The 25,541-nt window shown below is 39.0% G+C and overlaps 2 protein-coding genes across 2 annotated transcripts in view; one reads left to right on the top strand and one right to left on the bottom strand.

Annotated features, from left to right (window-relative positions):
* The window catches only part of PKIA (cAMP-dependent protein kinase inhibitor alpha), a 43,258-nt gene extending 32,538 nt beyond the window's left edge, over window positions 1-10,720 (bottom strand). The window contains exon 1 of the mRNA XM_085053081.1: window positions 10,551-10,720. The gene's annotated coding sequence lies outside the window, so the exon portion shown is untranslated. The remainder of the gene's footprint in view (window positions 1-10,550) is intronic.
* Window positions 9,263-25,541, top strand: part of LOC146442151 (uncharacterized) — a 34,308-nt gene continuing 18,029 nt past the window's right edge. Inside the window, exons 1-4 of the mRNA XM_085049849.1 lie at window positions 9,263-9,328; window positions 10,020-10,053; window positions 10,109-10,297; window positions 10,347-11,731. Coding sequence (XP_084905975.1) covers window positions 9,263-9,328; window positions 10,020-10,053; window positions 10,109-10,297; window positions 10,347-11,509 — 1,452 coding nt within the window. The 3' untranslated portion in view covers window positions 11,510-11,731. The remainder of the gene's footprint in view (window positions 9,329-10,019; window positions 10,054-10,108; window positions 10,298-10,346; window positions 11,732-25,541) is intronic.

Below are 25,541 nucleotides of genomic sequence, written 5' to 3'. Positions count from 1 at the left end.
AGTTACTGACTTCAGCTATGTCTCACTCTCAGATATCATTCATGCCACCTTAAATAACCAACAATTCTGGTCAAATGCGTCTAAAACCATTTTGAAGGGTAGGAGAGAAGAGACTCTTTTTACACTCAGCTGATTGTAGGCAGGTAGGTAATAGCCACTTCAACAACATTACTTTATCCCTAATAGGCTTCTTTTCTATCTCTCTTTATACTTGATCACTTGTAAACCTAAGACCTCTGATTCAATGCTTTCAGTAGCTGAAAGGGTTTGAAAAATCATCTCTTCTGATTCCCATTTTACATTAACTTCCCACAATTAATGCCTCTTTCTTTAGCTTGCTTTTAGCTTTCAAAGGCTGCTCCTGCATGGAATAAACCCTTATCCTTTGCTATTTAATGCTACTGAATCTTTTCATGCTTCTCTGAATACTTTCTCCTTTAGTGATACATCAGCTGGGTTAGATATAAACAGCCTTCAAGCCAAGTATAAGATTTTGGCTTTCAGTGAGCTGGCTAGGTGGAGAGAATAGTAGAAACCCATAAGAATAAAACAAAATACCCAACATAGAAATCTTTGCTTCTTAGTTCGTTAAGACGACTTCATGCCCAAATTATAAAATAGAAGCACCTAACTAATACCCAAATCGTTCCATGCATGCAGAAAAGAAAAAAGGAGAGGAAAAGTTCAGAGCAGAGATCATACCTACTTTTACTTCATGTTACTCAAATTTTGCTATTAATAATCTTCATAAAAGGAATTACTCCTTCACTCGTATTGGGCTCATATTGTTAGTTCCACAGAGATGGCACTTCATATGGAAGAAGACAGAAAAAAACTCAGCCACTGGACATACAACTGACATATCTACATTAGTATGCATATACAATCAAGTTTTTATATCTTATATTCTTTTACTCATCCAGAAGGACATGCACTAGATCCACTCTCCCATTCTTCTGGTGACATTGAACTCCTATGTAGCTCCTTTCCAATCTGTCCACATCTATGTCCTTACTTACAAAAGGATCTCTTACAACAGAGGAGCTTTAGTGACAAAATAAAAATTTACTATTTTGGCCACTATTATCAGAATGTTAATCACATTATAAATTAGCACTATAAAGAGAGAATCCACAAATTTAAGATGCTTAATTATGAATTATCTTGGATTTTCACATCACTCATAAAAAATCCCACATGTAGAAAGTAAAACTACTGAAAGTATCTACACCTGTTACTATGAAAATCATGATACTCCAAAATATTTCTGCTTTCCTTAATAAGGCTTTCAAATATGCTTAAAAAACAGAGATAAAGTAGAACACTTCACTGAAATTACTGCTCTATGAGCAGAACAGGAATACTTCAGAAAGGGGGATGGGAAGTTGAAATTTCTTCAAACGAACAAATGGCAGATATGATTAAGTAAGTGTTCAAGAAGAATGTCACTGAAGCAACATTAGCTGAAAGACAGATATCACAAGATGCACAGAAAGCTTCCACTGTTTTCAGCAGTTTGAACAGAGAAAAGCCAGACAAATTAGCTAAAAATCTGGCCTGCCTCAACAGCAGCCACATCAAAGGAGAGTCAGGTAAACTAAAAGGCTTCTAAAAGGAGAATTTATTTTCTAAACAACATTCAAATCACCTACTGGAAAATGGCATCTAACCCACAACAATTCCCAGAACAAGTTTTGCCTTGTTCAGAAGAACAAGTTGACTTGAGTCAAAAATGCACAAAAATCCTTGGCAACAGTTTAGCAGTCATATATGAAACTGTCCTAGTCCTCAGCAGCATTCACAGATATCGTTCAACTTCAAGCAAAGATTGCAACTCTGATCCTGCTGACAGCCATTCCATAAAAAAAACCCCACCCAAACTCAGAAACTCCATACTTGCCACCAAAATTCATACAAGAATAGAATTATGAAAGATGACACTGAAGAGCAGCCCTGAGAGTGTAATGAATCACTGCTAAGCACAGAGACATGGGCAACTGCTCCTCTCAAGAGGAGCGGGATAGAAGAGTTTACTTGCCACACACATGCTTGGACATCAAAATGAAGTGCTGAGGTGCTGCCTTAGGGTCAAAAAATACACAATGTTCAGATTACACATTCTAGAAAGCAGAGGAAACTTGGAATGTTTTCAGCACTTTTTTTCTCCCTGAATTAATTTCCTACTGAAGTAGGAAATTAAAGCAACATCCCACCACAGGAAGATGGGCATTCATTTGGATACTGACCTCAGAACAGTGCTACAGTTTTGTTTTTTCTAGAATTCTACCGTTTAGTTGGCTTAAGAAATCATATGCAGTTATTTAAGGTATGCAACCTATTCTTCGAATAAATGTTTAAGACAGTAGTTAAGAAATACTGTGCTACCACGAAAGAAACAACTTTAAACTCAAATTTTACACTAAAAATTCAGTAGAAAAATATACTTGCAAAACGAGTACCAGTCCCTGTCTTAGCCAGACCAAGAATGCTAGAGGAGGATGGAAGAACAGAAATGCAAAAAAAAATGGACTTGAAGGACCTAGAAAACTTACACAAAATATATTTGCACAGTGTGTTATCCCACTAGAAACATTGCTTAACAAGCAGAGCAGGAGTCTGTAACGGATGAATGGTCTTCAAAAATTGCTTCTATGAGGCACAAAAGTGAAAGGAAAGAAAATTTTCTGCCTGGAAGGAAACAGCACAGTTCAGTGTGCTGCAGCAGTCATCAGAAATCAGTACCTTTTTCTGGAGATTTGCATAAATAACTCTCTGATCTGCAGTCTTATTGGCTATACAACTGTGGGAAAACAATGTTTAAACAACAGCTTTCACCCCTTATTTCCAAATGTTGTCAATGAAAATGGAAGTGCTGAAAAGCGTTTTGAGATCCCTTCCATGATGAAAAGGGCTACATAAATAATACATTTCCCCAGTATCTGAGAAAAAGAGGATATGAAAAATGTTTCTTCTTGCTCTTTGGTCTGTACAGCAATTACCTAAGTCTGCTGAGTGTATAGTTGAAAAGTATGTTCTAGAGTGACAATTAGCTAATGAATTATATCGTGCAAAACACTTTCATGCAATTCCTTCCTTAAATGCTAATGAAGTCATTCCCCATTATTAGCTAATATTAAAAGCCTACTGTTACATGAACATGTAACAAATACTAAAGTATCAGTGAGGAAGTGATATTACATGCTTAAATTTCTTATACAGTGTCTGTGCTCCTCCGGGTGCAGGCTATCATGTTCCTCCTCTATAAATACCCATTCAAACTTTATCTGTTCTGGAGATGCTTTGTGCACAAGCTGGGGATGAGTGAAAGCTTTGCACCTGTTTTTCACCATGTAGCAGGGATTTTGCTTTTTGTAAAATTGAAGAGAATACTGCCATTGCCCCAGTCAGGCCCAAGTAGTACCACATTAGGTACAGACAGAAAAATTAGACTTTAAAAGGATACACAGCAGTGGTGGCATTATTTTTACATATTGTCACTTAGTGTGAATGACGCTGCCATCAATACAATTCTTACTACCATATAATATTATAGCTTCCATTCAGTAAATCAGCACCTGTACTCCCTGCAGCCAAATAAACACATAGGAAAGGGGAATAAAATAAAAAGTGTTCCAAAAAGCCTCAAGCTATTCACAGTAACTGAAGAGAACTCCCAATTCAGGACAAATATTTTGCTTGGAAAAGGTTTTGGTGTTTGTAAACATTAGTAGCCTATATATAAACAAATATACAATAAAATGGGCTTATTTCACTGACAAAAAGCTGCAGTTCCCTTAGGCTCTAAAGGCATGCTGTAATCATTTTGATAAGCTATGTCTCTTTCTCAAGTCATACAGCTTCTATATTTATGCAGACTCCATTCACATCTCTTATCACGCTTTGACTCCACGAGACCTTACAAATAACAGTTACTTAAAATGCAGCAGTCTATTTTTGGTTTTGTGTGTTTTTTGGGTTTTTTTTAAATAAAGTGTTGCACATTATGCCTGCCTTTTAGAGTCTGAATTATTGTCACATGCTCCAATTCTTATATGCATTAACAAATCCTATTCACTTATTTTCGGCTTCCCATGTCTGTGCTCAAAAACACTAGCCCAACTCAGTAAAGCTGCCATCATCCAACTATTTTAAAACAAGAGTAACACAAAACAAAAGAACGGTTTATGACTGAATTTCTGTCGTTCTGTAAGGCTACACCCTACAGTTTGTTCTTTCCTACATTTAAAATGAATTTTTGATATCCAACTATCAACTTTTGTATCTCCTGCTAATGGCACCAGTACCTTAAAGTCATATAAACATATTATTGTATTGATCCTACAATGAAAAGGAACCTCAAGGGGACACAAGAGATCAGCCCAACTGAAACATAGTTAGTCTGGAAAAAATATGTGTAGTGAAAAAAATGGGAATGGAATGGGACATAAATATGAAATTATTGTACTATGAAACTTTTCTGCACATCAGAAATAAATTTTCAGGAAGTCTAAAAAATAGAGTCAAAGAGTAAGTCAAATATGAAATAGAGTCCATATGTGCAGAAAGAGTACATACAGGAAGACCACTCTGTTCTTGAGGAAAAAAGAATGTGACAGAAAATCTTGACTCATGAGAAACTGAAAAGGAAACAATTGTTTAACATTACTCCCATCATGTCAATTAAAAAGGCCCCCAATTAAACCATTAGGCAACAAATTTTAAGGGAAAACAAAGAGACTTTCTTCCTTACACTCCACATGCTCTGAATCATGCCCAAGGACACTGTGGAGCCTGTGAACAGAAATCAGATCAACCAAACACATGCAGAGAGGACACAATGCCTCCTGCAATTAAATGCAATAGTGCAAATATTGCTTTATGCCCACAGAACTCCTAACCAATGCTGAGCACCAAACACTGGGACATTGTATCATAAGATGATTACTCCACCTAATTTATTCATTACTTCTCTAAGCATCCTTTACTGGAATTTTGCCAGCCATTTTCTTTTAATAGCAGATTTATATTTTCACAAGCTACATTGTAATATAACACAGAGTTTTTCTCCTGAACATGAAGAGGTTTTTACCCATCCTATATAATTTGAACTGGTATCTGACAGTCACTGTTCTAGTGTGAACAACTTTTAAAAAAATTTATTAGCAATACTAAGCCCAAACAATGCCATCTGTCATGTACCACAGGAATAAAGGTTTTCACATGTATTTCATTTTAAAAAAAAAAAATCACAAAAAATCCAAAGGCACTCATCCTCCTAGTTACGAGGAGTTTTTGCTAAATTTAAATGAGACATCTTTCGCTCCTTTTATTGTTGAACTTTTTGTTCAACAATAAAAGCACCTTGGGAAGGTTGAAAATAGCTGAGTCTGTTTATCCTAATTGCACTTTCAAATTTACATCTCAGCAAACTGACACTTAATATCAAGAATTTTTCTTGGTCTACCTGTGGATGGATGATTTCAAAGGAGAAATACATTTTTAACTTCCAGTTTGACTGGGTTAGACAGCAACAACAACAAAATCCAAGACAAATGCAGAGAGCTGCAGACCAGAAAAAATAGGCAGAACTCTAGAAATTCTTTGAAAGCAAAACTGGGAATCCAAGTGACTCATGAGATTGAACAAAGGAAACAGGAATTGATGGAACATTTATTTACCTAAACTTAATTTATCAGTTTAGATATTACTTTTCCATGAAAAAAAAAGATACATATATATTAAGCAACAGTCTTGGTCACTAAAGGCTAAAGCTCTGCAATTACTTACTTTCCCTTGCTTTGACGTGTGAAGCTGCTGTTCAGCTAGGTCTGAAGGAATTCACATCAGCTGAGCACAAGACTTATGAGTGTAGAGAATCTGTGTGCTCATGATTTTTGCAGCTCTTGGGGCTGACTAGCTATCCAAAAGGCAGCAGGCGTTTCCACAGAACACCTTGAGAAGGATTCAATGACAGCTCACTGAATGAGCATCACAGCTTTGACTCTTCTGGGGAGTTTACCTCTCTCCTACCTACTAACGACCAACAAGTTAAGTCAAGATGCTGAACAGGAATCAATTTAAGGCTGCTGCTGAAGTAATAATATCCTTTACCAACATGATCCACAGTATTTTAAGTGAGGTTTAACATGTACTATAAACAGTATCATGGAAGGACCATTAATAAGCATCTGTGCTATTTTAAAACAACAGGTGGTGAGATCGTTTCACCACAGTTATGTGCTCACCATATGTCTAAGTGGAAATTCTGTAGGAGGTAGAAGGCAAATGAGTGAATAGTTAGCAAATATATATATTATATAATATATATAATTATATGGCTATATTAAGATCTATATGATCTCATTAAAGCTGCAGCACATTTCACGGGCTAGCTAACAGCTGCCAAGATAACTTCGATACATCTTAGGATTGTTTGGAATAGTTGCCAGAACAAAAATGTGACAAAAAGAAGCAGTCAAAGTAGGAGAAACTAAGACATGAGTGCAGAAATGGATACAGAACTGTGCAGAGACCAGGCATTTGCCATAAAGGCAGGTTAAATTCCCCAAGAGTCCTGTAAAGGCAAAGAACAGCAATGTAGCCAACTTTTAAATTCATTTTAATAAAGGGGAGAGAACAAACCAAATTCTGCTAGTGAGAAGTTCACCCCAGCTGACATGGAAATCCTTCTACTGCTGCTCTTCCTCAGAGTTCATGTCTTATACTTGGTTCAGCCAGGGAAGAAGACTTTACAATCACAGAAATACGACTAGCTCAGAAATACAGCATGTCTTCAGTATGTTAGGAAAAACAAAACCCACTATCATATCTTGTTGGTTCTAACATACGAATTAAAGGAAAAAGAAAAAAAAAATTGATCTGGCATTTGGCTGGGACATTTGCACCAACTCTCCTGTAAGAGTCCATTTTGTGTTACTTTCTCCTCTGATATATTTTAAGACTGGATATATTTTATACTGGAAACATACAGTTCTTGTACAAGCAGATCTTTTCTTTCATAATGTTGTCTTAATAAAGTAATTTTCTAAGAGTAGACAATAGGGAGACACTCAAAGCTAGTCTCTCAACACATCATGAAAGCAATACATATAAATGGATCCACGCTTGTGCTGCTGTTTACACGCAGTCCCCTTCAAGGGAAAGGCTTCCATCAGCTTCCTTTTTCAAGAAGCACATGAAGAGATAGAACTCTGTGTTTCTAGCTCTGTAGTTCATATTAAACTCGGGGGCTCATTATCTGGGTTGTGAAGTGCTGACTTACTTGACTATGTCAAATTCAAAATAAAAAGATAATCAATACCTGTCTTGTTGCCACCATTTATATTATATTATAAATGGATAAAACTCTTAGTTCTCCTTAATGATTGCTATCTTTGCAGTTGACTGGGCACTCACATAAAGAACCTCTGTTGACAATAGCTCAACATGAAATCCATTTGCATCATAGGAGACAAAGTTTTGGTTTGTGCCTGGCATTTATTTTTCAGTACCATTTTTTCTCTCCCAGAAACATTAGCTATTGCACATGAAGGACATACATTTGGAAAGTGTGAATGCATTTGTTCTTCACAATAAAAATGGTATCACTGCTGTTGAAATACTCTTGATTGCTTGCAGATACTGACGTACATATTTTAAGTTCATTGTGCAATACCTGTTCCTTTATATCCTGCTCAAGCCTCTCTTTATGGAATTCTTAAATTGGAAAAAATAATCCAACTGAAAGCCTAGCAACAATGTAAGTGAAAAATGACCTGCTTGCTCTGAAACATGGTTATTTCGGTTAGTTCAAACAGCACCTGGAAACATAATTTTTAAACATTCTCATAATAATAGAAAATGTATTTAAGTGAAGTGTTTCATCTCAGCCCTTGGAAAGGACCAATGCATTCAAATGCATTCAAGGTCACTGGGTTTTCCACTTTGTTCTACTAAGGAAACATGCCTTTTGCAAACATACCCATCTGGTCCCCACTAATAAAATGGGGTAAATGAACCTGCTGGTTCAAAGGCTGACTACAGCCTAGAAATCTCAAAGATAATTAAGGTCTTACAAATCTGAAGAACAAAGCCAGATGAAGTCCTCCAAAACAGCAGAACCTCTGAGGAAAAGAAAACTAAATCTCAGCTGCTACCTGGTCTGCCTGGCACCAACCAACTGGCCAACTAGGCTGTTCTTCCAGCTAGTGGTGCTGTTGCCTCAGATCAACCACAGTAAAGATGCTTTTCGTTGGTTGGCAGAAGTATGGAAGTTATAGTAACAGAAGGAGGAAGAAGAGTTCCTTGAAATAAATCTGTAGGAAATGGACTTACATCAGTTCCAGCACTGAACTAAACTCACAGTGACAATTAGATATACATTTTTTTCTATGGACACATACACATGACACCATTTGTCTTTGGAGTACACAAGGTAAAAACAAAAGCAATTCAAGTTTGCAGGGTGATTCTTGGTCAACTACTTCATCTCTGCTACCATATTGTTTTAAAAAAATATTAACTAAGAATCTTGAGATATTAGGTTTGCTAGGAAGCATAAAGAGCTACATTTGCTGTGATAATATTGTGTCAACATTAGTGAGTACTCATTCTACCCTGTGCTTGCAACAACTCACTAGGAGGCTGTTACTTGATTTCTTCACTCCAGTGAAGAAATCGACTTTCTATATAAAGGATGGATGATTATGTGAAGCATCTGAACTCAGCTACGTGGTTTCTTTTTCCAACCAAATGCAACTAGAGAAGAAATCAGCCAAACATTGCAACCTCTAAAACAGTCAACCATGCTTTTTTCTAGAAAGGAAAAAAAACAATAGAAATGTCCTAAGCAATGGTTCTAAGTGTTTTACAGGAAAAAAATAAATGCATGGTGGATGAAAGACACAGGTTTGACAAAATGAGATTTTTTTTTTTCTAGTTTGAAATACATATATTGGATGTGCCATGACATGCTTAAAGCAACAAGCCTATAGAGGATCATAGTTCATGACCGTGCTTCAGAGAACAGATTTGTCTGTTGGACTGATTTTTGATACTGCGATTTATCACTCACTCTTTGTTTCAGCCTTGTGAAGCCTCAATTGTTTTTTATACACATTTTCTGTCCCTGCAGCCATCATTTGCCTCCTGCATACCCAGCAACAGTACTGACTGTATTTAAACATCTTCCCAGAAAATAATGACAACAAACAAAGCAACTCCCTGTTACCTCCCTCAGCACTACTTCTGTCACTCTAGTACCATGACCAGAGGTGCCAACCACAACCGAGTATCCCACAACAGACTGAGCTTCTCTGTGAATGCTTGGGTAAGAGGATCCTTAAAAATGAACACACAGGTAAATAGACATTGAATAAAATAACCTTCAACTTCCAGCATCCTTCCTCCTTTTTCATTAAGAACAGATTAATTCCCAATCCTTTACTTCCCAGAGACACAGTCTTTTCTTCCATTTCCAGACCACACAGAGCCATTAACCATTACATACGCAGACAGCGCTTATTCTAATGAGCTGCCTCTCCACGCCAACCTCCTGTATTGCCATACCTGCTTTAGGGCAAGGGTTTTTTTTTATTTTTAGCAGAACAAAGTTAAACAAAAAATACAAACAAACCAACCAACAAAAACCCAACAACAACAATCAGTGCATCAGGCAGAGAAATAGGTCAGGCAATTTTTTTTCCTTCTACTCAATTACAAACACATTCACTTGATGTTAAGACCTATGTACGTACCACAGCGTGCAATGTCAACAGCCAAGCTACAATCTATATGCATTCTTGTTTTTGCCACTTCTACAGGTGATATGATGGAACAGCAACTGACTAATTCTTCCATTAACAAACAAATGCATCTGAATTTTGCTATTTTGTTTGTAGCGAACCTTGGGCTAGATGATAAAAATGAATAAAAGGAAAAAAAGCCACACAAGTCTTCGAAGAAGTCGACAGAATCCATTTTGGTGTAAGGACCGGTTCTCCAACTTCCACACTTTTTAGTTTCCCGTGAAGCGACTTACAAATCCAGGAACGTGTATGAGAAGACATCTTTTTTTGCTTGTGCTCCCCTGAAGCCTTTCTGCCCTAAGATGTCTTCCCCGTCACTCCAGGAAGGCGCAGGGAGCGAGGAGAGCCGGGCACCGGGGCGCAGTCCCGCACCTGCCGCAGCCCTCCCGCTCTCGCCCCGCGCTCTGCTGCGCCACTGACGGGGCGAGTGCCCCCGGCGCGGGCACCGAGAACAGCCCGGGCCGTCGAGCGGGAGCTGGCGCTGAGCCACCGCACATCTCGGCCGTGGAAGATAAAACACAACACTGTGGCGCTTCGCAGAGGGCAGCCTCACCGCCTCTGGAGGGAACCGCGGCAGAAGGGCGCAGAGGGAAAGAGACCGAAGCTACGAGCCCCAGCACCGCTCCAGACGCTGCCCGGCCGGCAGAGCCGAAGCGAGCGGCTCGCAGCGGCAGCGCCGCGTTCCCCCGGCCGGGCAGCGCTGCAGCGCTCGCCGCCCGCCCCCGCACCGGCAGCTCCGCTCACCTTTCAGCGACCGGCTCAGCGCATCTTCCTTCCTCCCTCCCTCCCTCTCTGCCGCAGCGGCTGCTGGTGGCGGCCCGGAGCCCCTGGGCTCGGCGGGTGCCCGGCGCTGGTCCTCCCTCAGCCGGCGGCAGCTCCCGCTGTCACTTCACCCCCACATCCCGCCGCCGGCGGCGGCAGCTGCTGCTCCTAAATTCACGGCGCTCCGGCGGCATGAAGTCATCCTCTCCGCCCCCTCCGCGGGCCGCCGCACTCCGCTCCCGCCGCGGAGGGGGAGACGGCCCCGCCGCCCGGCCGCCCGAGCGCCGCGGTGCCCTGGCGCTCCACCCGCACCGGAGGGACCGCCGCTCCCGCGGGAACACCCGTGCCCGACTGCCCGGGAGCCTGCGAGGGGCGGCACCGTCTCCGGCGTGCGGTGGCGGGCCGGGGGACCCTCCCCGGGCACGGCGGCGGGATGGGCCGCTCCGCCCCGCGCCCGCCGTGCCCTCCCGGGAGTCCCCTGCGCGGCCGCGGGCAGTGCGGCGCTCCCGCCAGGCCGGTGGGGCTGCGCGCCCGCTCCGAGCCCAGGGCCCGGCACCGCCTGCCCGGCCGGCCGGGGCAACGCGGGAGGACAGGCGCCGCAGCGCTGCAAGGCCAGAGCCAAGGGAGAGCTTTCCCGGGGAGAGCTGTGTGCCTGGGAGCCGCCGTTTGAAGGAAAATCCGCTGTAGTCCCCTCGTGCTTGTATGTGAGCTCCCAGTTCCCACTCTCACCTCCCGGCCTCGGGGCACTCAAGCGCTCCTCAGCTCGAGCCCCTAATAAAACGCAGTGCTCCCGGGGATGCAGGGGAGCTCCTCTGGCAGTGGCTCCTGCTCTGTGCCTGGACGGGCAGAGCAGAGGACAGGCACTTTGCTGTGCTCAAGGTCACCTGGGCATGCTTCCCCCCTACCAAGGGCGTCCTGATATTTCTGAGACCCAGCAGTAGGCAGCATGTCTATTTTTGTTACTTACAGAGTGCTGTGCACATGCTGAGTGACCGACAGGCTCATAAAGAAGACTGGATTCCTGTCACAGTTTACCATCCCACGACCCATCCCATGCAGGACAAGCACTGCTAGGTTGGTGCATAAATAACACCTAGCAGTGTGGATTGATAATGCGTGTCAAGTCATTGTAGTCTCAGAGCTCTTCGTATTTTACGAGCAAGGTAGGGTTGTGTCTGGTTAAGAGAAGTCACGCTGGATGAGCTCCCAGAAAAAACAAACACGGGAGTTTCCAAGGGGCTGTGCCTGCTCAGTTCACCCGGTGGTGAAGTGGTGCCTCAGCAAGGTTTTGGAGTAGACCCGAGCTGGAAAATGTTGACGATATTCATTGTCTGAAATGAGAAGAGCTGCTTCAGTGGTCTGGGTGTAGATAGAAGGGTTATCTGTAGTGGTAGAGGAAAGCTGCAAAGAGAAGAGGAATTCCATTAGGTAAAGTTCTCAGTCTCAGATAAAATATAAAAACCTTGAACCTAAGTTCCCTTTTGGAAATTCATTATGTTTATTTTTATAGTAGTTATGGTACGGCTTTTCACCTGTGCAATTCTACAGTTGCTGTATTTTGGGCTGCCTTGAACCTCTTCTGTTGATTGGCATTGCAGACCTGAATGTGCAACGCTGGCAGCATCTCAACAGCGATACTTGATCTCAGTAGACAGTGTGTTAGGATAGGTGATTAAAGGCTCATCTCCCCACGCACAGAGGGGTTTGGGAGCACTTGGGCAGGTGGGGGAGGCAGGTCAGACAAAGGGAGCCCATGCCCTGCCCCTCCCAGGGAAGCCTCAGTTCCCTTGGAGGTGAGGGACACACCCAGCGGTCAACCAAAAAGCTCTGTGTGGGTGTTACTGCCTAGGGCTGCACGACGCTTTATGGGATGGATAACAGAGCATTTTGGGGTTGGTAAGATTTATGGGATGTTTAGGGCACGAGCCAAAGGCAAAGAAAGGAAGGGATTAAGGTGATATGGGAATGAGCAAGTGTGAGAAAGTAGGGGATGAGGAGGTAAATAGGGCTAGTCCTGTGTAAACAAACTGCTGGGCAGTCTGCTTGTCTGGCTACGCCTTGCACCTGATCAGCGCAGTCTCTCCTAGACTAGACTCTGTTTCTAAATCTTACTGTGTGAGAGGTCTCCCTGTGCTCTTAAGTGTGTCTCTGCATGGGTGTAAGTGCCAGCAGCAAGAGTCACACCTCAGGTTACAGGAAGCCATGCTAGAGAGGAGGACAGGATTTCACCCTTCATGCCATCTGTGTTTGATTGAATGTTTCTGTCTATGTTGATCTGTGTGGTTGGCCTTGTGCTTATTTATATGTATATGTATTTGTGTACACATACTTTCTGTGTGTGTTAGGAATATGTGTTCAGACTTGCTACTGACTAGGCCTGGAAAAATGTTTCTATGGCAGCCTCTCTTCTATTGGGCTATATGGTTTACCAACTCATAACACAATTCACTAAATGATTAGCATACTAGAAAATCCTAGATGTGTGCAAGAGTAGGAATTATTATTATTTAATTTCTATTATTTCTTTGGTAGCAGTAAATTCCAGAGTCAAGAGAAGTAAATGCTCTTGGCCCAAGGGTTTTAATTAATACTGTTCAATACACCTAATTGCAAAAACAAGGAAGAACACATGAATGAGACACCTATAGGATTTTATTTTTAGTAGAAAAAACATATAGATATTCATCATTTAGCAACATTCAAAAAGACCGTTCTACTCATAGGATATGATCTTTGATTTAGTAATCATGGATTCAATCAGTTTAAAATGAATGTCAATATAAATTGATTGAAGTCTAAGCATTTCAGCTTTAAAAAGAATGCTGTAGGGAAAATAGAAGGAAATAGTGAGATCGCTTGCACATCTGATTAGGGGGCAAGTCTGGAAATTTCTTAGTAAGTGAGAAGAACATTGTATATGGAAGACTGCTTATTTCCAAAGGGAGTGACTTCAAATAAGATAGCAGAAGTAGTAGAAGGAGAAAGTTGTGTCTTAGAGGTTAGAAACAGAAAGGGTGAGGTGAGATTTGCCAACATTCAAATTAAATTAGACTGTTAAAATAAATCATAAACAGAAAAAGGTGCATCACTTGTAAAAATGTTAAGAAACCCTGACATGAAGAAATTGAGCTCTTTCTTTTAGTGAAGAAGGGGTGAAAAATCAAGGCTCTGTTCCTCAGACTGAATACTCGCTTTCCTGATAATTGTTGACTGGAGTAAAAGGTGAAGCACAAGAAAAACAATGAAGGGAAATAAATGAATGTATACAAAAGGATGTTACTGTTTTCACAGGGAAATTAAGATCAAGAGTATGTTCAAGTCAGAGGAGTAAAGCTCCATCTAAATTTGTTAAATCAGAGGTGGTACCCTATTCCTGGAGATTTTCAGACAGTACTAGTATTTAAGAAATGAGAAGAGATGTAGGAATATTCAGTTACGTCACTTAATTGTGATAACATGCAACACTGAATTTCAGGGATGTTTTTCTATGAAGCCCATTTGATAAACTGCAGAAAATAGAGATAGGTGTACATGTGAAAGGTTAGGAATATGAAGTATGGCAAAAAGTGGTCCTGTTAAGAGAAGATACCATTCTAGAGAAAAGCTAGGGGTAGCATTTGAAAAAGTAATTTTAGATTTCAATTTTTTTAATGCATTTTTAGAAGTGGTCTTGGTAAGTAACTATAAATGAGTTAAACTTGGATAAAAATCCACTAGCAATATTCAGGATGTTTGGAATAACATGCTAACCAGATAAAGAGTAAAATCATAGAGCTGGGATGAAGTGTTAATGGAAATAAAAAAGTGAAAAATTTTGATTATACACTAGAGACTCATCATCTGGAAATCACAAATGAAAAAAAAGAAAAATTCCAAAGTATTATTAGATTATTATAGGATGACTCTGAGCTAGCAGTGCTGTAAAGTTTTGAAAAAGGAAAGTGTATTTTTATGGCATACCAACCGTGGCTAGTATAGGTAGGGAATTCTGTTTACCTGGCTGTATTTCTGCTTACCTGTACAAGTTTGCTGTGGCAACAGTTGTCAGTAGAAAGTGTTACAATTAACAAATAGTTATACAGAAAACTCTTTCTTCTTTGCAATTAACCAGTGACTTGCCGACTCTTAGATCAAGGGGTCAAATAGTACGTGGCCAGCTAATTTGAAAAATGAGAACAAATGGCAAGAATCAAGTCCATCCAGGGAATAATTTGTAGAAAGTGAGTAAACAGGGCAAGTGTGCATGTATACCTGAGCTATGAATTGTAACAGGAAAGTGGAGAAGATACCTTTGTACATTGCCTCTGGGTTTGACTTCAGCATCTCTGTAGCTTAGAGAATGTGTGTATATTTCCTGAGTTCTTGGTCTATGTTCAAAGTAGGCCCTTTTGATTTTACCTAGGCATTTAATGCATCAAAAGTCTATTCTGTAGATTGTGTTGCAGCATTTAGTAGCATTTGGAGCTTTCTGAAGCTCTCCTGTTAGGAAATACTTAATCACAGTCTTGCTCATATAGGCGAGCATATATATTTATGTAGAAATTATATAAGACTTTTCATGAGCATTAGGACCTTCAGGAAGTTCCTAATAAAATTAAGTCTCCTGTAGCTGACTTGGCTTTTTTACCAGTTTGCTTAGTAAAAATGACATAAACCATGAGGGTTGGTGAAAGTGGATCTAATTTACAAGATGTTTTACTAATGAAGGCAGAGGTTATATGGAGAGCCGTTGTGGTTTAGACCAGTCAGTCAGTCACTTGCTCAGGATCTCTCACAATGGAGTGGGAAAGAGAATTGAAACAGTAAAAGGCAACTTGAGAGTTTAGATAAAGATAGTAAAGCAAACCCCCCACACACAAGCAAAGCAAACCAAAGAATTCTTTCAAGATTTTCCATCTGCTGGTAGGTGTTCAGCCATCTCGAGGAAAACAGGTTTCCATCACACATAATGGTTAGTCAGGTAAACAAACACCACCACTCTGAGAGTCCCCTTGTTCCTTCTTCCTCCAGCTTAATATGCCAAGCAAGATGCCATGTGATGTAGCATATCCTTACTCAGGGTCAGTTGGGGTCAGCTGTCCCAGCTGTGTCCCCTGCCAGCTCTTTGTTCCCACCCAGCCTGGTTATTGGTGGTATGAGAAGCAGAAAAGGCTTTGATTCTGTGTAGGAACTGCTCAGCAGTAATGAAAACATCCCTGTGTTATTAACACTGTTTTCATTACAAATCCAAACCACAGCACCTTACACAGCTACTGTGAAGAACATTAGCCACAGCCACTAGTACAACAACATAAGAAGAGACAAGGATCACTGGAACAGGCTTCTTGACAATTTATACTCCTGAAACTAGGAAAATTGGTTGTACCAAGTATGAAAAAGAACTCTGATCTGCCATCCATTTTTTTTCTGCCTAAATGGCCTATTTCCTATGGACTTGCTTGTATGGCAATTATTTGTGGTAAGTTATTTTCATGTCTTCCAAAATTCTGATTCTTTTAGAGTCTCTGCAATGCAAGCCAATGTGCTGTTTCCTGAAGAGCAATAGATAATTATGTTATAACCAGTTTATTTGTCATAGTTTGCCATAAGCTTTATTTTTTTTTCCTTTTAATAATTAACTGAATACTAATGTACAATTTAATAACAGTTTTTTTCTGGATATCCTCAGACTGCATTTAAATGAAAACAAGACAATGGATAAACAGTTCTTAGGAATTTTTACCAATATTTTTAACAGATGTGGGCAAAAATTTTACATAAATGTTCAAAAAAATTACAGAAAAAACCAGTTGTCACATGTCAATAGCAGTGCAGTTTGAGATTCTGAGCATTATTTTACAGTTCCCGTGGAGAATATAGTAGATTACAGTTCCTACTGGATATCAAAACAGTCTCACTGATGCTGAAATACAATGTAGGCATGCACCGTGAGAACGCTTAGTTACACCCCTTAAGTTAATACCCAGCTGATCCATCTGGAACTGTTTATTTGAAATAATTCCAGATCCTACAAATAAAATTATGCACAAAATAAAAAATGCTATTGGCTTTCTACTAAGAAAAGACAATATTTAAAAATATTTAAATTGGAAATTCTGCTTCTGCAGATATTTTTTAAAAGCAAATTCCATTACCACTGTTTTAATTCCTTACTCTTCTTTTCTTTTTTTCCATTATAGCTTTATAAGCTGGTAAGTAAATTAGGTAAGTTAACACGTTTTGTTTCGTTGGTTGAGGTGTAATATATGCCAAAAACAGTGACTCAAAAGTACTATGATGGAGAAGAACATTGCCAGAACTACAATGCCAACAATACTCAAATAGACTTCTTTGTAACTGAAACCATAATCAAGAAAGCATTTTTAAAGTGGTGATATATTTCTGCAACCATTTCCAAACCATTTGGAAGGGAATAATTTTTAAGTAAATTCTGATTGATCACTTAATAACTACCAAAAGAATATGAATTAAAAAGCATCCAGTATATTATTTTCTAATCTTCAGCAACAGGAAATTTCAAGTAATATGATCTGGCTGTAAATAGTTTAGAATAACCAAACTCTGAATACATACAGCCTCTGCCAGTGTTTCTCGGTATCCTCCTCTTGTTGCTGATTGCATATTTTCTTACACTGGGGTACTCGCATTTTCAAGGGAGGAACTGTCAAAGATTCAGTTTGTACAACATTGTTAGGCACGAGGAAGATGCACTGATGATAATTTATGACACTTAACGATACTATGAAGTTTTGACTTCAAGAACAATGTACAGCTGAACTCTAAGTTACAAGTTATTTCAGCTGAAAGTAATGGTAGTTGTGTGTGCCCAGGGGCAGAGCCTGGCCCTTAGCCTCCTTGACGTCAGTAGGAGCAGATGTGTTCTCCTTTCTTTTCTCTTGGGGCTTTCAGCATTGTCTTACTACAGAGTCTGACTTTCTTAACACTTTAAATTGAAACCTGCTTGGGTTTTCTCATTTCCACTGTCAGCTTCATTGCTTGTGTATACATTTTCTAAACTTTGTAGGAACAATAGTCCCATCATAGCATTTTCAATGCTTAAAAATACATTACTAGAATTGTAATATAAAGCATTTTTACAAATGGGAAAAATAACTTATAACAATATAATGTTGCTATAATGCATATGCCATAAGGGGAGAAATTAAGACATTAAGCAATCTCAATTCTGGCATTAGCCATAATGTTTTCTAACTTGACTTGTCAGCCTTCGTTTTTTCACATTTTTCAATGTAGGATGTGAAATCTGTTGTTTTTTAAAGAAAAAAAAGTACTGTCATGACAATTCTGGCACGTACATAGGTCTTCAGTATACTTTAGTTTACTTATGTGAATGGATATCTAGTGACCTAGTGTAAAGTTATCTCTGCCCATGGCAGGGACTTTGGATTAGCTGATCTATAAAGGTGCATTCCTACCCAAACCATTCTATGATTCTATGATGTTAAAGTGAGATGTAGTACTTTACCTTTTGCTGCCAGAGCTATTTGTCAACAGTACAAAAACAAAAATAGGCAAATCCTGACATTTGCTGTTCATGACCTAACTCTGTCTCTGCATCCTACTGAATCTTCAACCTAATTCCCATCTGCAGGTTTCTTGTACCAGCCTATTTATTTGACTGCCATTAATACAGATTTTAAATTCAGTAAAGTTTTAGTCCTGATTTCAGATTTCTTCTTTTACACCTGCTTGTTTTAGTGGAGGAGCCTGTTTAAGATAAATCACTGAGTCCAGGTCCTGTTATGTAAAACCCTTTAAAAAGAAATTTTTCCAAATGATTGTCATCTCTTCATTTGCAGTGTAGCAGAGAGCCTCTTGCAACACAGATCTTTCATTTTAAAAAAGAGAAGTAAGGAAAAGATTGCTATCAAAATTTACAGTGCATAGCATGGGAGACAGAAACTAAGACCATGAGAGCTGCCAAAACCCAATGCCTTTGCAGATGCAGAAAATTTGACAGCAAAAATGTTTCACAGTGTTTCTCTATATTTTTGATTATTATTTGCTGCCAAAACAATTAAAACCAGACAAGAAACATGAGAATCCTGTCCATCTGACCAGGGAAAATACATATTTTCCTAAATCCAAATCTAGGACAAGCCATTAGTTTGGTTTTAGGCATATTTCTCAGTAATGTCTCAGCACTCCTAAAAATTTGTGTAAAGCAATTTCTGAAACTGTAGAGTACCTGCTTTCATTCTCTATTAGCTTTGCTTCCCGTTTCCCTTTCTGTATCCCTTTCTGTTTAGTATTCTTGGGCAAAAAAAATCAGTTCAGAATTAAATAAAAAACCCAACAATTTTGGATGGTAGCTAATCTTAGTTTTCTAAATAAAAGAAGCTTGTGGGTTGCTTGTAGTTTTTTAAATGTTGGTGAGGAGGTGGCAGTTAAACATATTCAGTTCTTCTGGTTTTCAAGGCATTTACAGTTCTCAGTTGTTTCTTTGGGTACCATCTTTTGAAACTTTCAGTTAGGTACCTTCTCCTGCCTTTTCTTGTACAAGTGTAATTCTTCCTGACTTTAGTGCAGTCAGGACAGAATTGGACATTTGGAGTTCAAGTTGATTGATAGTCATCCTTAGGAATATATTTTATCACTTAAGACAGCTGCCTGTTTCCTGAGAAATCTTTTCTTTGTCATGCAGGTGTGTATATTTTGTGATTTTTTTCCTTCCCAACATGCTAAAAAGAAGCACATTCATTATTAATAATTGCTGTGCCAAAAGTTGTGTGGTGGTTTTGATTAAAGTGGTTGGAGTGTTGAAGCTTTCTGCTCAAGAGTAATTATTTCCCAAACCAAGTACTATAGTGATTCTGTATCAATGCTAGTGAATATTACCTTCCAAAACATAATTATGTAAAAACTAATTGACTTGTAATTTGTTTTGGTTTAATTTTGCTCTTTCATTTCTGAGTGTATATTGGAAAATTCTATTACTGCTACTCACGCCTGCCCACTCACAAGCTCGATGCCTCCATAGGAATCCCACTTTCAAGTCACTCTTCTGCTGTGATTGTGGATTTCTTTGAGTCTGTTTATGTTACTAGAGCAAACTGTGTCAGACATGAAACAAAAGAAACAATAATCTTTTGGAGATTACTTACTCAACAATGGGTAAGTGGAATACTGTTTTGTGTAATGAAGGGGATAAATGGATGCTGGCAAAATAGTACAAAATTCAGCTAGAGCTGCATGGAAGGTACAACTGTCACAAAATTTTTCTGCAAAGATATTTTTCTCCAGTCAAGAAAGAAAGGATTACCAAGGAACAGTTTGTAAGAGATCTAGTAGGTGTTTTAATGAACTCACATATTGTTATTGTGATAAACAAAGGAATGAAATTTTACTATTAGTGGAGCATTGACTGTCGCTGTTGAGCCGCTAGCAGAGAGAAGAATCCAGGTCTCAGTGGCAAGAAGGAAAAAGCTTTTATTGTTTTGATTTCATCATATATATAGAGTTTTCAAAAGTCACCCAGATTGGTCAGTCAAAAACCTCTCCCTAGGCCTGATTGGCCAGGTCTGCACCGTCCAAGTCTTGGGACACTGTTTTTAATAACATCCAAACCTTATCTTTATTTATAAAACACAAAAGGATTTCTCATGGGAAAGACCTGTACTAGCCACACATTGACATTTTATAATGTGTGGAATTTCATTGTCCTTTTAGAGATATGAATACTCAGACAGATAAAATTGTATAAAATGAGTTTTGGATGCATAGGCAGTACCTTCCAGAGGTGATACCAAATTGCATGACAGTGGAGCAGGACAGCATGCTCCATCTGAGAAGTTCTGTTGGACAGTGTATGCCAGGTATCTCAAGGCAATAAAAGATTATTAAGGGGATATGTAGCTGAATAGCACAGAATTGTAACTTTCAATTTGTAGACCAAATGTATATTTTTCTTTTTTTGTCTGACCTCTGACACTGCTGCCCAAAGTTACAGTTTTATTCGCTTCAGTTTTATGAGGCACAACAGTTTTCATCATCCTTTGCATGTGAAACCACAGATGCAGGAATGCGCAGAAATGAATGCTGCAATCAAAGTTATGGGATAGAAACTTCATTGTTGTAACAATATTACAACTTTGTACAGGCAGGGCACGCGGCAAAGCCAAGAAAAAGGATATTGTGGTGATTCGTAAGAACTTAATGAAATGTTTGGTTTCATAGCAGAATAGAAAAAAGAAACCCCAAAATATTTTAGAAATATTTTGAAGACAGACTATGGCTGAAATGAAATCTAATAGGACAACAGAAAAAGAGTAAGGACGGAACTCTGAGAAGGCAAAGAGAGGAGCTGAGAAAGTTACTTTAAAGGCCACCCTAAAAGAAGTGGGAAGATACAGAGAATTCTGTTTTCATACAAATGAAGAAAGGACAGGACTCCACAGTCAGCAGGTTAAAAATCAGTGGGAAGTAGGAAGTACTCCTGGTTCTCAGATTTTGGTAGAGTGGTGGGAGGACAGAGCAGAAGCTTGTTTTTTCTTGCTTTTCCCTTCCTTCCCCCCTTAAAAATTCCTTTGGTTTCTTAAAATAGCTACTGCATAAATCAATAACGCAGTTCATTGTATAGTTTGCTCTAGAATATGAGTTTTCGGGGATTTAGTGGATATATTGCTCTATATTGCATGGCTTTTCAGCTGAAAGTTGTCCTTAGATTGGGAATAGACTCTCAATTTTTGCAGTTATTTGATTTCAAATGTTTGTAAGAGACTTTGGATTATGATCTTCCATTTAATTATTGTAGAAAACATTTCCTAAGTGAAAACTACATCCAAAATGGAACATGTCTTCGTGGTGTGGGCTTGGCGATACTTAATTATGAAATGTAAAAGAAAATCATCAAGCAATGAGACATTAAAGAAAATCCTTTTACAAGCAGCAACATCTCTGTATCCTAAGTGTTTGATGGTGGTTATTTGTGAATGTTTTGCACAGATAATGTCCTTTTGTTGATTTTGCAGCTGCAAGAATTTTCATTAAACTGTCTGATTAAGTGTAATTTTTATCTCAAAAGACAAAGTTAATAGACATGTCTATCAGCCTGTTTCTTGATAGATTCATCATTATTGCTGCATCTTCATTAAGAAAGCCCTGCTGGGCAAACTTTGAGATGCTGTCTAAAACTCTGAGTAATATAGTGACTAGTGAATATATAGAAACAAAACTAGTAATTTCATTCTCTGATGTTCAATAGCGTTCTCAAAGGAAGTCTGGACCCCACAAAGTCTTGGATGTTGTACATACACATAATGATAAAAATGAGCTCCATGTCACCTAGATTCTGCCTTGCCTTGACTCTCAGTATCTTAAATTTTGCTCAAGTCCAATTCGGAGTGGCTCTCCAGAGACTGCTTACTCTCTTTGACTGTCCTTAGAATTCTTTGTATACCTAAAACTAGGGTATGGATGTACTGAGGAAAACCCCTGACTGAGCATAGAAATCCTTGCCTTTTGCCTAAGCTCTATGCAGTCTACATTTTGTGTCTGCTTACTTAAGCCCTAAAGTAATTCTGCCTTACAGCCTGGAGAGCAATTAACTGGTGCTGACAGCACTGGTGTCACTAAAAAGCGTAGCATGGTACTCACCTCATGCAGCTCTACAAAGAGATTAGTGTATATGTGGTGTATAGAGAGATGTGTATCTCAGATATCTCATGGTCTGAATCATTAATGCACAAAGAGGTAGAAGAAAGGGAAAAGGAATCTTTCATTTCTGCTTTACAAATGGAGAAATAGAGCATGTTAAAATTTGAACGAGGTTTGGAATCTGCTGAAAAAATCTGCTTCAGCTTGCCATGTCGAATAGATATGATGTCTGCATGTGAATTTAAAGCTTTTCCTAATGTTTTCTCAAAGATTCACCAAGTAAGAAGTAATGACAGTGCCAAAATTCATCCATGTGTGCCTGTCCCTGTCAGGCCACTATTGACTTTTCATTATTCCAGTTCTAAATTGAATACAGCCTCAGGGAAGGAAATATTTATGTAATAGGATGACAGTGAAAGATTCTCTGTCCTAATTCTGCATGTGAAAAACAGGCCTTGGAACCAGCATGTCTTCATCTAATTAAATGTATATATTCTTCTCCTTCAGGAGAAGATATTTTTCCCTGCAAGCTACAAGGGAGCTTTATAATATTTTTCCTTTGTCACAGAATAACTTTCAATGAGAAACTAAAACTTAGCAAGTAAAATAATAGTCTTGATAGAGTTAACATTATGTAATTTGTGTGCTTGTATAGGTGAAAAATTTGTAAAGCATATTTGCATAGGGAACATTCCCTGACAAAGTTATTTCTCCTGTGTAGCCATGTTTCTCTTCTTCCATTTCTTTATTTATTAACTATTTGGAGAAATAGTCTTTTGCAAAGGCTGTTTATACTGATTTCATAGGGAAGTCCTAGCCTCTTTTGGTTATGCCAATAACATGTAATAAAGAGATTCGGGTACTAGTATTTTTAGGCTATTTTGCATTGATTTATCATGTGCCATATTTAATAAGCATAATTTCATTGATGTCTGATGTCTCAAATTATGTTGATTTGAAGCAGCACAACATTCCAGACCTCTCACTGGTTCTAGAATAGGTAGCTGCTGGATGTGGCTATTCAAATCTACTTTATGTGAAAGAACATCATGGAAGAATTAGGGCAAATGTTTAATTGCAAAGGCTACTGAAAATCATCCAGTTGACTGTTAAAATTCAGAAATACAGCTTGTGCACTTAATCATACAAAAGCTAAGTTCATCACTTATTCAGCATTCTTTGTGTCTAACAATGCCATGGGAAAACAAAGGCATGTTTTTTCTCCTAGAATGGACTGGGCAGCTCTGTTTCTTTCCTCCCTTGTTTAATTTACAATATATGTATTGTCTGAGCACTTTGGATGAATATTTTTTGCAGTGGATGCCTTGTCTGTCTTGGAACTCTGTAGGTCCAGTGCTTTAATATTCTGAAGCTTTTATATGCATTGGAATCTGTATTTTATTGGTAATGTTCATATCTAAGCCTCAGAAGAAGAAGCAAAATAATTGGGAAAACGAGACCTTGTTGTCTGGGAGCAGCGTCCACTACAAATTCACACACATATGTATGTAATATAGGGTATGAATTTTATGGCTAGATTTTGTTTCCCTGGGTTATCTAATAAAGTAAGAAAAGCTGCATCATCCATCTGTTAAAAAAAGAATAAAAGTCTACCTGTTGCAAATAAAGTTTCAAGAGAAGTAATAATTATGGGGGATAACTAAAAGGTTTTTATTAATGATCAAATGATAATCAAATGGTAAGTGATGATTGAAAAAATGGTAATAATGAAATAGTTTAATGTTAATTATACTGTGATGTAACAATTAATTGAGAATTATTTAAATGGTCATTGAAATGTTAGTTTAGATGGTGATTAGACATTGATTTAGACGACAATTTAGACAGTAGTCAAACATTGCTGCTTACTACACTTTGAATAATTAAGCTACGACTGGATATATATAAATTACTTTAGCGTACAATATATTTTAGGCCTAATGAGAAGTATAACCTTAGTGTAGGTGTCAGATGCCTCAGCCTTGAGGAGGAACCTTGAGCAGTGGACCTGCTCATAGAATGTTATGGTGGCTGCTGTGCAACCAACAATGGTGCAGGAGAATGCAGTGGGCTTGGGTGGCTGCAGGTTTTTAGAGTGTACAGATTGACTCATCAGCAGGCCTCTGCCTTGGTGTGGCAGTTTGAGTTCTGTCCAGCCCCAGTTCAGGCTCCTGATGAGACATAGCCTGGACTCCTTTGTTCCTGAGAAGATTCAGCCCAGCACAGAACTCACAGGCTGCCCAGCAATGCTGGTTCCAGCCAAGGCCCAGCAGTTGTTGGTGCTCGAGCCGTGGTGCTCGTCGCCCCTGTAGGGATTATGTGCTCATCACACCAACTTGCCCTGCTAGAGAAACACAAAGAGAGGCAGCAGCAGAGAGAATGAGCAAAGAGACTGTGGAGTCTTCTTCTCTGGAGATATTTAAAACCTGCCTGGATGCAATCCTGCTTCATGGGACTGTGCTTTAGCAGGGGGTTGGACTAGATAACCTCCAGAACTCTCTTTCAACCCCAACCATTCTGTGATTCTGGAATTCTCTGACTTGTTGACTCCTCTAGAAATGCCTATTATGAGCACAGCAAAACAGTTTATATGCACTTTGGGTATGGTTCCTTCCTTTTTTCCCAGGAAGTTTAAAGACTAGAATGGCATACATAAATTCAAGGTTTTTCAAGACTGCATGAGAGCAAGATAGAGAAAGTATACAGCTGACCTAACAATACAAGAATGCTGGGGATTTTATAAAAGATCAGGTTATGACTTGTTGTAGGTCTCAAACACAAAGAATTCATTTTTATCGGAGTAATTTAAATTTTCCAAACAAAGTAAATTTGTCAGCCCACATGAGAACTTATTGAACAAAGTTAAATTCTTGGCTAGCGTGAGTGTGAGAGAATGCAAAAAAAAAAAAAACCAAAAAAAACCACCAAACCCCAAGCCAAGTCCAAACCAGAAAAGAGAATCTGAAACAAAAAGGAAGGAGCAAAGGTCAAATTTGGAATCCATGAAAGTTGTGTTGCCAAAATCACACCAATCAACATGAGATCATGCAGTTCTGATATCTGTAATATGGTAGTGTAATTACAAAGAATTGCTCCAACTGCAAGAGTCAGTAGAACATATATATGTACCATACACAAAAGAATTCTCCAGCTCAGAAAGAGATCATGGAAACAGTAACAAATAAACCAAATTTTGAGTTTTTCCTAGTCAATAAATTGATGTATATATTTACAAATTATATTCACCATTTATATATCTTGCACCATGTTTAATAATCCTTAATCTTTTGATTAACTTCAGTTTTATCTCTCTTTGTGAATATGCATGTGGTATTTTCTAACATATATTCTAACATA

The sequence above is a fragment of the Lichenostomus cassidix genome, chromosome 2 (assembly GCF_008360975.1).
Source record: "Lichenostomus cassidix isolate B80296 chromosome 2, HeHo_3.0, whole genome shotgun sequence".
NCBI lineage: Eukaryota > Metazoa > Chordata > Aves > Passeriformes > Meliphagidae > Lichenostomus > Lichenostomus cassidix.
This window is presented reverse-complemented; position numbering and strand designations above follow the sequence as displayed.